General features: G+C 47.1%; 1 protein-coding gene across 3 annotated transcripts in view; it reads right to left on the bottom strand.

Annotated features, from left to right (window-relative positions):
- LOC146854879 (sodium- and chloride-dependent betaine transporter-like) overlaps positions 1 to 13,316 on the bottom strand; it is an 898,269-nt gene that overhangs the window by 175,345 nt on the left and 709,608 nt on the right. For all 3 annotated transcript variants that reach the window (XM_085652289.1, XM_085652287.1, XM_085652288.1), the window contains exon 8: positions 12,663 to 12,766. In XM_085652289.1, the coding sequence (XP_085508415.1) occupies positions 12,663 to 12,766 (104 nt within the window). The remainder of the gene's footprint in view (positions 1 to 12,662; positions 12,767 to 13,316) is intronic.

The following is a 13,316-nucleotide window of genomic DNA, read 5'->3' as shown; positions in this document are numbered from 1 at the left end:
TTCATGTGGGGATAAGAATTATAGACATCATCAGGCAAATATAACAGTGTGTCCTCACCAAGGAACCGTCCCTACAACCCGGCTCCCCAATCCTTCTCAGGGACTCGGTGGGAAGATATGGCTACCTCATAGGCCTTGAACCACTGCCCAACATCATCATTTTAAAAAAATTATTTCACGACATCCTTAGGAATATTCACTCTAGATTCAACAGGCAATGACGTTGTGCTGCCACCAGAGGGAGCAATTTCTAAGCTCTTGGCCTTCAACTCCAACTCCCTCAAAGCCTTCATGTTCAAACTGCATTTTTTTTTCTTCTAGGGCTAACTTTCTAGTTTGCATTTCAAATTCTAACTGCCCATTTAACTTGAGCTTGGTCAGCTCCATCTCATGCACCCTGCATCTCTCCCTGTCCTCCAACTCCTCTGGAGACAGGCCTCTAGAAGAAACACTGCTACTTGCTGGGGAGACTGCTTTCCTTCCCCCTGGGCCAAATGGCCCTTCCAGCTGCTCATTTGCATCCTTATCCTCTTCCACATCATCAGGGGCATTTCTAGCTGCTACACAGGTCCTCAGCGCCTTGTAGAACTCTTCCTTCCTGTTGAACCCCACAGTGGAAATATTGTTTTTTTTGCAGAAGTACTTTGCTTTGTAGCTTCCCAGTTTCTCCTCTTCCCACTCAAATTCATCAGATGCTACGGATGCTGCTTTCTCCACCATGGTTAAACTTGGCAGTACTCAAAAATAGAAAATCCCAGAAAAAGAAATCTACCAAAAGTATGTGGTTGCGTTTTGGTCTGCACTCACTAGTAGTATTCACCAATCACTGTACATGAGGCACAAATGCAAGATCAGAATCCTCACCGTTGACCACCAAAGTTAAATTTGGGGGTCTCTAGTTGGCACAGGTATGCACTTGTGACAAATAGGGACCGTCGCCTCTAATCAGGGTAAGGGGGTACACTCCTAAAATAACCCCTGCTCACCATCTTGGTAGCTTGGCACGAGTAGTTAGCTTAAGTCTCTTTAGTTCTTAAATTTTAGCTGCGACACGCAGGGCAACAAAAGTGTTGCATCGATGTTGATGCGATGAAAGTTTGGTGCAAAGAAATAAAGACGTGAAGATCTTCCTGATGCGGCTCGCTTCTCCGATGGCGCGAGAAGACTCGACTCGATGCGTCAGCTGCAGCGGCGGCACCCTTGTTCAGTGATGCGACGACAGCAGCTTTGGCGGCGACACCCTTCTCCGACGTTGCGAGACGCTTCCGCTCAATGCAATAACTGCAGCAGTTCCGACAGCGGCACGCTTCTCCGTGGATGCAAGGTGCTTTTCTTGATGCGGTTCAATGCGACAGCTATAGCGGCGTCATCCAAGATGCAGCGACGGCGACACACTTCTTCCTCGATGCGAGACTCTTCTCTTGATGCGGTGCAATGCGTCAGCTACGATGGCTGCGACGGCGACACGCTTCTTCAGTGTTGCGGGGCGCTTCTCGTGAGGCGGTGCAATGCGACAGCTACAGCGGCGACACCCTTGTTCAGTGATGCGATGGCAGCGGCTGCGACGGCGGCACGCTTCTCCTCCGTGAGTCACGCTTCCAGCTCCTTGCAACACGCAGTCCCTCAGAAGGCCCAAAACAGCAGCAGGCACTGCCAAAAAGCTCTGGGGAGCTGGTGGTTGAAGTCTGTTGTCCCTAAGACTTCAGCAGGAGGCAAGCTCTTTTCCAAGCCCTTGGAGATCCTTCACAAGTTGAGCAAAAGTACACACAAAGTTCCTTTCTCCTCTCTTTGGCAGTAGGCACCCCCTGCAGGCCAATCCCCCAGTTTCAGGGATAGTCTCTCCTCAGTTTCTTCCTGGTTCCTCTACTCAGCAGAGGTTTCTTCTTGTTTCCCAAAGTGATCTAAAGTTCTTGGGTTGGGGTCCCAATATTTATACTACATTTTCCTTTGTTCTCTGAAGGCAGAGAGGCCTTTGCCTTGATCAAACCAGTTCTGGTCAGTCCAGGAGCACTTTTTTCACCTGACTCCTTCTTTCCTTTCAGAGTGCAGGGCAGAGACATCAGACGCACCACAGGAGGGGGAGCCAGCATTTTGGAGGGAAGGCACAACTCCTCCCTCCCATCTAGATGCAGATCTCTCTATTCACCACTGGGCTACCTCCCCCTGTCTCCTGGAATTCCCCAGCCCTGTCACTCAAACTCCAGACAAGGAATACACAGCCTAGCAGAGGCAGGTTTGAATGGTTAGACAAGAAAATACCTACTTTCTAAAAGTGGTATTTTCAAACACAGAATGTTAAAACCAACTCCACTAAAATATGTATTTTATCATTCTGAGTTCAGGCATACTACATTCGTATTTCTACCATGTTCCCTGAGTCAGTTAGGATTATAAGATGTAATAATCAAACTGCCCATTCTGGCCTATGGAGAACAGGTAGCCTTGCAATAGTGAAAAACGATAATGGCTGTAATTCACTATTAGAACATGCCACACACACCAGGGCATGTCCTACCTAATACTTACAATGCACCCTGCCCTTGAGCCTACCATAGGGGTGTCTGATATGAAGAAAAGGGATGGTCTAGGGCACAGGTACACATAGTACGGCCTGCGGGCCGCCAGCGGCCCAGCAAGCCTTCCTCGGCGGCCCGCGGACCTTGCAGACATAGTACCTGTGTTCTTTTTTTTTTTTTTTAAAGTGTCAGCAAACACCTCCGGTTGAAGCAGTGCAGACTCCGAGAGGGGGCCGGGCGATTCCAGCGATAGTAAGAGTGGAGCTGCAGGGGCACTAAGAAGAGGTGAAATACAACAAAGGCTTGTTAGCAAGTGAATGGTCTTTTAAAGACCTGTGAAATACTCGAGTGTGGCTGTGTGTGTGCCCGGGAAGCTGTCTCAGCAGGGTCGGAAAGAATTCTACTTCTTTCAAGCAACATATGCAATTTCTAGTGCCGTTGATAAAGATTACATGTTCACATTTAGAACCTTTGTAGAAGACATTTATTAATGGCCTAACATCAGATTTGTCCGACAAAAAAACAAACACCACTGCCCAGCATTCTTATTACTGAGGCACCAGCAAGGTGTATCCCATTTCACTCAGGCCATATGGATTCAAAACAATTAGCAATTCCCAAATCTCTGATTTACGTTCCTCATTAATGTACATGTTCATGACGTAAGGAGCAATGTATAAAGTGATTAATAAATAAGCGCAACAGGAACCACCTGCACCAACAGACTACGCATTTTTCCGTGGGTGCCACAGCCCGCCATCCAGTACAGTAATAAAAGGCCTTAATAGAAAGATTAGGCTACAATTCAATTATAAAGGTAGCGAAACAACGTTCCCCCGAGACATCAGTTTCTTCTGCGAGCTATGGATTCCTTATGCTGCTAATGTCCTGGCCCTATTCCAAGTGTCGCGGCGGTGAGGTGACAGAGGACAGCAGGGTGTGAGAGTGAGGTGACAGAGGGCAGCAGAGAGTGAGAGTGAGGTGACAGAGGGCAGCAGAGAGTGAGAGTGAGGTGACAGAGGGCAGCAAAGAGTGAGAGCCGGGTGAGGTGACAGAGGGCAGCAGGGAGTGAGAGCCGGGTGAGGTGACAGAGGGCAGCAGGGAGTAAAAGCCGGGTGAGATAGCACAGGGCAGCAGGAAGTGAGAGCCAGGTGAGGTGACAGAGGGCAGCAGGGACTGAGAGCCGGGTGAGGTGACAGGGGGTGACAGAGGGCAGTAGGGTGTGAGAGCCGGGTGAGGTGGCAGAGGGCAGCAGGGACTGAGAGCCGGGTGAGGTGACAGAGGGCAGCAGGGACTGAGAGCCGGGTGAGGTGACAGAGGGCAGCAGGGACTGAGAGCCGGGTGAGGTGACAGAGGGCAGGAGGGAGTGAGAGCCAGGTGAGGTGTGGGTTAAGAGCCTGTGATGTGATGTTTACCGCCAGCCTGTAGTCATCTGTGACCCAGGAGGAAGTCTAAAGTTCCATGACTGTTTTGGTCTTTAATCATACCAGTCTAATCTAGTACTGGAAACGGCCCTTTCTGCAGATCATCCCCGAACATTTAGCTTTACTCCTCCCCTTTTTACTGAATTAGTTTTTGTTGGCTTTAGGACTCTGTGCACTTTAGAGATAACCAGTGCTAATGTGCTTTTGCTCTTTTCTTAAAACATGGTATAATTGGCTTATACCCAATGGGCATATTTAATTTACTTATAAGTCCCTAGTAAAGTGAACCACCTGTGTCCAGGGCCTGTACATTAAATGCTACTAGTCGGCCTGCAGCACTGTTTGCGCCTTCCACTTAAGTAGCCCATTCAACATGTTTCAGGCCTGCTATTTATGAACCTGTGTTTGCAGTCACCCCTAGGATAGGCAAGAGGGCAAGGTAAAATGTATTTAAAATGTTGGGCATGTACTTTTGAATTTTATATGTACTGGTAAAAAAACCTCTTAAATTAGTTTTTCACTACTGCAAAGCATATCTTCCCCATAGGATAGCAGTGGAGTTGCTCTATTACATTTTATAAGTGTAATTTCCAAATGGGAAGAGTTAACCCCTTCATGGTTGGTGTCTCTGGAATCCTATTTTTAAATCCTAACTTATGGCGAAGTCAGACTTTCAATTACAATTCAGAAAATTCCACTTTTAGAAAATTGGCATTTTCTAGACTGAAATATTTGGTGCTTTCAGCCTGTCACATGACTGGTTGTAGTGGGCAGTTTGGCTTTCTGTAATCCTCCTAGACAGTCTAAGTGTGACTGGATGGGCCATCACTGGCAGAATTGGAGCAAGGAGTTAAGGCCAGCCTCACTTACACGTCAGTAGGCTGTGTTCTGTCTCCACACAAAGAGCTTAACGGCCCTGCAGTGTCACTTCAGTCAGCTTGGAGCCAGGACATGGGAGGCAGGGAATTCCAAGTCCTTTAAATACACTGTCTAGAAGCTTCTCCCACTTTCCAGAACCAGGGCACCAGTGTATAAAAGATGGTCCTCAGACACCACCACTTCAGTACACTTCTGGACCTGTGGATACTCTGCGAGGAAGAAGGACTGATGTGCTGCTGAAAGGATTGTCACTTTAATAGACTTCAACTCTGAAGGAGCTGCTGCCTTGCTCTGCTGACGTGCTGTCTGCTGCCCTCTTGCCTGGGCAAGAAAAACTGGACCTGCAACTCCATCTTGAACCGAGGAACTTAGAGTGACTCAAAGGGCTAGTCTGCTGGCCTCCTGATCTGGGCCTCAGGGACATAACTGGCTCCTCACAGGTCCTGTACCCATCTTCAATGAGTTCTTGACCTCCAGGAGGGGCTTCTCATGTCTTGGATCCTTGATAGGCCTCTTGAGATCTTAAACTGATGCCTTTGGGCATTTCGTGACTGTGAACAGGCCCATTCTCACCAGAACTGCACTGCTCGCATGGAAATCAGAGTGAGCCATCGCAAGGTCATCTCTTGGCACAGCAAGCATCTATCGCCTGCATGGACAGCCAACGTGAATCCCACATGACTGCCCATCTATGATGCCTAGCCTGCTTCTCGCACCACGCCGACCACCGCCAGTGGTGCTCTCTTTGGTCCCAGCGATTTTCTTCCACACTAATGGGACTCTTGGTCAAAACTTGAGAAGGTAAACCTTCGGTGGGACTAATCTTGGACTGTATCTGACCCCAGCTCCATCGGACTAAACCCTTCAGTTTGGCCCGGTCTAGCTCGACCAGATAGCCACTGTTGGTGCTTTCTATTTCTAGGCTCCATTTCACAGTTTATTCTTTAAAAATTCATAACTCCAGGTTTATTGGTTGAATTTTTTTTTTTGTAATTTTTTTTTAGCATTTTCGTAATTAACATTTATTGGTACAGTACAGCAACTATGCGTGATCCAGGCATGGTGTGACATCTTATTATACATATATTACAAAACCAGACATCTCTCACTACAAATATATGACGTATTTTGTATATAGCAATGACTGAGAATAATGTCTCTTAGTATCGTTTCTTCTTGGTAATCCCTCATTCACTGACATCTGAAAATTATTCTCCTGGCGGGGCCTCACAGATATCACCATGGAAAGCATTCCAGCCGCCCCATATCCGAGTCCATTTTTTGGGACACCCCCTGTGAATGTATACCGACCTCTCCATTATCATTACCTTGTCCATTGGTGATGGTTCGGAGCCCACCGTGTGCCCCATTTCTGGGATATATTACACTTTACTAGTATCATTCCCAGTGTCACCCAGTTCTGAGTCATGTGATTGAGATCTGTGGGCTTCCAAACATTGAGCAGACACCTCCTTGGTTCCGGCAGTACCTCGACACCCGTGACCTGCGATATAGTCTGCATTATTGCCCCCCAGTAAGATGTGATTTCGGGGCATTGCCAAATCATGTGCATGAACGAGCCTGACGAACCACAGAGTCTCAAGCAGTCTGGTGTGTCCACCCTACCTATTATGTGTAGAAGTGTTCGTGTATAGTAGGTGCAGTGCAGAACTTTCAGCTGTACCAGCTTAAATTTGGAAGAGATCGCCACCTCCCTTGGGGATAAAAGCGCCTCCTGCCAGTCTGCCTCGTCCAATTCTCCTAGCTCCATTTCCAATTTTTTTTTAAGGGCTGCCAGCGGGTCGGGTTGGTTATTTATTATTTTTCGGTAAGTTTGGGATATAGCTTTTTTATGCAAATGATCCGTCAGGAGTCTATCCTCCAACGGTGATGACTCAGGGAGCTGAGTGCCCAGCGATATTGCTCCCCTCAGTGCGTGTCTAACCTGTATGTAGCAGAAGGCTTCTGTTTGCGCTAGGTCGTACGTGGCCTGTAACTGTGCAAATGGGACTACGTCACCTTTTTTCCACAGGTCTCCCACCTTTGAGATTCCTATTAAATCCCATTGTTGAAATCCTTTGGTATTGCATTGTTTCCCTAATCGCTTTGCGTCCCACAATGATGTGGCCTGCGTCATTACCCTGTCCCAGCCCAATGCCCACTGTGCCTCAAACCAGACCCTAATGGTGTGCGCCGTTGGGCCTGTGAATGCTGTTTATTTGGATTTGGTATATAAGGCTCCCATTATCCCCTCCACTTCTATGAGATGTCTTTCCATGCGATAGGCTGGGTCGTCTTGGGGCAAGACGACATTGGTTGGATTTTTTTTTTATTTTTTTTTAATGTTTTATTACATTGTGCTCTATTTTCCTAACCTGGTGTCGGAATACTTTTTGTGTGCTGTTTTCACAAGCAAACCCAAGGATAATTTGGGGGCTACTTGTGCCTTACTCTAACTATGACTGTGGTCGCTGCCTGATCAGGGCTCACACCCCAGTCAACCAGTAACCCAATTTCTAACATTGGTGATCAGCGGTTATGATAGGACTTGCATTTGTGCAGTGTCATACGATGATTTGATGTACACTACCATCCCATACCTAAGACCAACTTGAGGTTTATATTCTCCTTTTATTGGTTTATTTTTGTATTTACCCTCAATCCTGCTCTGGGACTCTGAAACCATACCTGCAGAAATGGTGTGTGATCTGGCCAACCTGGAAGGCTACACAGTGGCTGAGTTTAAACAGTTCTGCCTTGAAAGGGGACTACAAATGAAGTACGGCACCATAAGGTTGGAGCTTCAGAAAACTCTGAGGGCCTGGACAGAGGTCCAGCGGTTGATGACAGCCATAGAGGAGCAGGATAATATGGAGGACCAGGATCCGGACCAGGACATCAGCGATGGAATGCAGTCTTCAGGGGAAGGGAAGACTCATCCCCTGAGTTGGATACCCCTGTCCGAGCAGGAAGCAGTGTTTCATCACACGGTCTGTCTACAGAGGAGCTGGCAGTCAGGAAGGCAGAGAAGGAGTACAAGCTGGAGATGGCCAAGCTCAAGATAGAGGAAAAGACACTGACCGTGGAGGCAGAGCAAAGAAACTAGTCATAGAGGGGAGGAAATTGATCTTGGCTCATGAACTGGGTCTAAAAGAGATGGATCTGAAGGCCAGCAGGCAGAGTCCAGCAGTGATGGTGACAGAAATGCTATTGTGTCTGAAGGAGACAAGAAGGTCCACATACTCAAAGATCTGGTGCCCAACTATGTGACAGGGGATGACAAAACAAGTGGTTTGCCACATGTGAGGTAGATCTAAAGGTACACAGAATTTCTGAGGAGGACTGGGGGGTGGCTTGTCGAAACACATGCCTCCAATGGGGACTGACACACTGCTTACACTAGGAGTGGAGGACCAAACTGGATATACTCCCATGAAAGCCAACCTTGTCACCAAGTTTAGACTCACTCCAGAGAAATACCGCATCCGGTTTGAGGACAGCCAGAAGATGCACAATCAGTCCTGGGTGGACCTTTTGGATTGTGCCACCAAGGCACTAACAGGCTGGGTGTGGAGCAGCAAGGTTAATGATTATGTTGAGCTGTACAACTTAATTGTGAGAAAGCATATGCTCAGAATCACTTTTACATAGCTGCGCCAGCACCTAATTGACAGCAAGCTGACTGACCCACAGAAGCTTGCTGAGGAGGTGGACCTCTGGGTAAGTTCCAGAGTGTCCAAGAAGGTACCTGGGAGTGACCCCAAGAAGGGTGGTTCAGGTTCCCACTGGCAGTGAGAGGGAAAGTTTAAAGATGGCTCAGACAAGTTCCAAAGTAAAAGGGGAGGAAAGAGTTTTCCTGCTCCATCTGAGAAATAGGGGGTGGTTTCAGTGGGCGGTGGCCCAAGGGTGCCCTAGTCACTCCTTTTAGGGAAACCAGGCTGGCCCAGCCATGGTAGTGGGAAGGCTAGTTTTCCCAGAGCAGTACACCGGCCAGGTGTGTAGGGTAGCTCCGGCCAATGGGCAGGACTTTTTCCACCCTATGGCCCTAGTATCACTGGAGTGTGGTGGGGTGTTGACCCAGAGGAGGGTCATAGTTAGTCCCCTAATCCCCATGGACTGCATTCTTGAGAATGAGTTGTTCCCAGTGTCAGGAGAACTCAGACAGTTAAGATTTCTGTAGGTACCACTTCAAGTGGAGGGTACAGGAACCCAGATGGAGAGGCAGGTTGAGGAAGGACTCACCTCTGTCCCCTGTTCAGGGTACAGACCCTGGGTTGATTGGCCAGAGTTAGGATACCAGCCCTGCTCTGGTGGAAGTAGAGTGAAAGTAGGGTGCAAAGCACCTGGGGCTACTGCTGCCCACTCGGAGACACCTCAGAGGTCAGAGAAACCTCAGGAGCCCATAGTGAATTCCTTGCCAGTCCCAAGGCCGGATGAGAGGCTTACCGAATAGTCCTGCTTAAAGTATCCACCTAGTAGTTGATAGCGCAGTTCCTGGCTCCTGAAACTGACAGCTGTCAATGACTTCTGTTGGTTACTGTCCGTATGAGCAGAGTTTTCCTTGGATTGGGGACAGAAATCTGATCTAAGGGGTGGAGTGGGCCTCATCACTTTGTTGGCCATGGTGGTAGTCTGCTGACTGGGAGGCATCTCTGAGCAAGTTAAGGGCAGGTGCTGCACAGATGGGGTCATCAGCCGAGGAGACGTTTTCCCCATGGGTAAGTTCAGCGGCTCAGGAGAGTATAGACAGAGAGATCCAACTGAGTTGAGAGAGACGAAGAACTGACAATTGTCCCTGCAGTAGAGAGAAATGGTCCACATTCTATCACCTAAGAAGAAAAGCCCTTCAAGGTATTGATTAATTAACCCTGGCTTTAGGCAGGAGGGGAGGGTTGTGTTGGAAATGGCCCTTTCTGCAGGGTCATCCACATACTGTTTGCCTTCTTTTATGCTGATTTTATTTTTGTTGGCTTTAGGACTCTGTGCATTTTACCGCTGATAACTTGTGCTAAACTGCTTACGCTATCTCCTGAAAAACATGGTAGAATTGGCTTATACCCAATTAGTGTATTTAATTTACTTATAAGTTCCTAGTAAATTTCACTACTTGTGTCCAGGGCCTGTACATGGGCCTGCAGCAACCCTTGTGCCACCTACTTAAGTGGCCCTTTCAACATGTCATTACAGAGCCTGGCTCAAATCATTATTTTTAATACATATAAGTCACCCCTAGGGTAGGCCCTGTACATCCCAGAGGGCAAGGTACAATGTATTTAAAAAGTTAGATATGCACTTTTGAGTTTTACATGTCCTGGTAGTGAAATAATCTTAAATGTGATTTTCACTACTGCAAGGTATATCCCTACCATAGGATAACATTGGAGTTGCCTTGTTACATTTTATAAGGCGCATTTCAAATGGGATGAGATAACCCATTCAAGTTTGTTGTCTCTGGAACGCTAATTTATAAAATCCTAACTTATGGTGAAGTTGAACTTTAATTTCTAATTTTTATAATTCTGAAAATGCCACTCATTCTGTCTGGACTGTTCCAGGGTCAAGGTGACTCAAGACTGATTTGCATTTCGCTGGGTCTGAACTGGGGTGGCAAAGTGCACTAAAGAGCTTTGATGGATTCAACATCTCCTTGTGTTTGCTCTGTTTGCCCTAAGTTGGCAGGGTATGCCCAGACTTGGGTACCCTGCTCACTTTCCACTGGATTCAAGCTAGCCTGGCTGATGAGGGGTGTTGCCCCGAAACCAGTGTCAGGATGCTTGTTTCTAGTCCAGGGAAAACCTGGCTTAGCAGTTCGTCTGGACTGTTCCGATGAGGCATAGGGTTAAACATGACTTACATATGGCTGGGTCTGAACTGGGGTGGCGAAGTGAGCTAAAGAACGATGATGGATTCAACCCAGATCTGTGACTGGGGTGAGTGTCTGAAAAGTTTCAGCGCTTCGTCAATCATCTCCTTGTGTTTACTTTTAGAAAGTTGGCATTTTCTTGCCTTAGACATATGGTGCCTGCATCCTGTCTCTGGTCACATGACTGAGTGTAGTTGGCAGTTGGGCTTTGTGCATTCCTCCTGGACAGCCACACACAATGGGAGCTTAGGTGTGACTGGCAGGCTGGGAGGGGGGGCATTGGGACCAGCCTCACTTACACCTTAATAGGATGTCACCTGTCTCCACACAAAGGGCTTACCAACCCTGCATTGTCACTTCAATCAGCTTGGAGCCAGAATAGAGAAGGCAGGGAATTCTATGCACTTCAAATACATTGTCTAGATGCTTCACCCACCTTTCAGAACCAGGGCACCAGTGTTTGAAAGAAGGACCCCATACACCACCACTTCAGCACACTTCTGAATCTGTGGATACTTTACCAGGAAGAAGTACTGTTGTGCAGCTATACGGAGCTTCACTCTGCTGGACTGCAACTCTGAAGGAGCTGCTGCCTTGCTGTGCTGACCTGCTGCCCTGTTGCCTGGGGAAGAATTGGACCTGTAACTCCACCTTGAACCCATAACCCCATAGTGACTTAAATGGCTAGTCTGCTAGCCTCCTGATCTGAGCCTCAGGGATGTAACAGGCTCCACACATCTCCAGGACTCGTCGTCAATGACTTTGTAACCCCCAAGAGACACCTCCTAGCTCCTGGGCCCTTGGCGTGGCTCTCAAGTGCTCAATTTCTAACTTTTGGCCTCTTCATGACTGCAAACGTCTCCTTTACAGCGGAAGCCTCCGTACTCGCACAGAAAATCAGTGCAATCCACAGCAAGTTTGTCTCATCGCACAACAAGCATTGATCACCCTCATGGACTGCCAACCAATGAACCAAGCCTATTTATCTAACCTGGTGTGGGATATTTTTGTGTGGTGTTTTCCCTGTTTTACTGTTTGAAGTGTTGCAGAAATACATTACTCATTGCCTCACAGTTAAGCCTGGCTGATCTGTGCTACGCTACCAGGGTTTTGAGCACAGGTTAATTTGGGGTTTTCTTGTGCTTGACCCCGAATAGGATTGTAGTTGCTGCCTGACCAGGGTTCACAGCCCAGTCAACCAGTAACTCCATTTCTAACATCCAAGCTAAGACCGTGTATGCTGTAAGCCGGCAAAATTATTGTAACCCTTATCTTATAAGTTTATTTTCGAGCTGCAATTCCGTTCCAGCAAAAGGATTCGCATTTTAGAACAAAACTGTTTGCATAATTCAGAGAGAGTGCAGGAATATTCTAACCACCTTTTCTATTCTCCAGAGCCAGTGAGCCTTCTGAAGTTAAGTAGCCTTCTCCTCTATGGACAACCTCAGCTGCCAACATTTATCTTGAACTTCTATTTATTTATTGAAACCTCAGTAGTTGCCTCCTCTCTGGATGCTCAGACACCAAGAGAATCCTCTTTATTATGCACAGAAACATTTTTGATAGATTACACAGCAGACAGGTAAGCACTGAACATTAATAATGTACTGGTTTGTCCTCATAATGCATCCGCTACAGAGACCTGCATTTGACCCCATGATCAAAGGTTCAAATTTTGGCCACTCTGCTTTTCCTCCTTTAGAGGTTAATAGAATGAGCACCATTAAGTTGGGTAACAATTAACATCTGTTATCTTTTATTACAGCCAAGAGATCCCCATGAAGGTGAATGTGCACTTTGATATTAGACAGATCAATAGTCTCTGCGTGCTGTCCCTCTCCCATTTTTTGAAGTGTATGATAATATATGCATATGGAATCTATGGAGTAGCTCGACCCAACCAAAATGTATAACTCCAAAGAAATCAGCTTGCGCTGCAGGGACTATAACAAGGGGAAGAGGAATAATCAGATGGCATACCTGTAGCAGTTATTGTTGTACTTGTTGTAGCTGCCCAGAGCAGTAAGGCACCCTTGGCAGATGGCATATGAGAAAAAGATCTGGGTTCCAGCATCCATCCATACCTGGAAGAGAAAAAAAGTTATGAGAAGTGGATTTTGATATTTGGGTGAGTGGCACTTTCTGCTGTGTTGACTCTTATTTCCTCCTTAAAGCACCAAGAACAAAATTAAATTGCTATTTCAGAAACATATCTGTCAATTGTTCAATTTGATACATGTATTCTATTCACCCAATTCACAGAATGCAAGTGCAGAGCCAGCAGTGAGTAGTAAAAGGAGACCAACATGTTGATATCGAATCTATGTTTATGGCTAGTTGGTATACCTCAGCTGTATACCCTGCAATAGAACCACAACTTTTAAGCGTTAATGACAACCAAGCCTCAGAACTTACCTCTGGATCGACCACCCCATCATCCTCTTCACCATCGCAGGACCACTGAGCACTGCCACAAGCCCCCCCAACGCCTCCTTCTACAGCTGGAACAAAGTGACACAGACCCAATGGATGAACGCACTCAACACCACCCAGCAAGAGCCCGAGCTGGCAATCAACTTGGAACAAGCAGTCCAGAACTTCACCACCTGAATTATCAATTCCGCTGACCTAGTC

The sequence above is a fragment of the Triturus cristatus genome, chromosome 4_1, assembly GCF_964204655.1.
Source record: "Triturus cristatus chromosome 4_1, aTriCri1.1, whole genome shotgun sequence".
In the NCBI taxonomy this organism is placed as follows: Eukaryota; Metazoa; Chordata; class Amphibia; order Caudata; family Salamandridae; genus Triturus; species Triturus cristatus.
The sequence above is the reverse complement of the archived record's forward strand: the minus strand, read 5'-3'. Positions and strand labels throughout refer to the sequence as shown.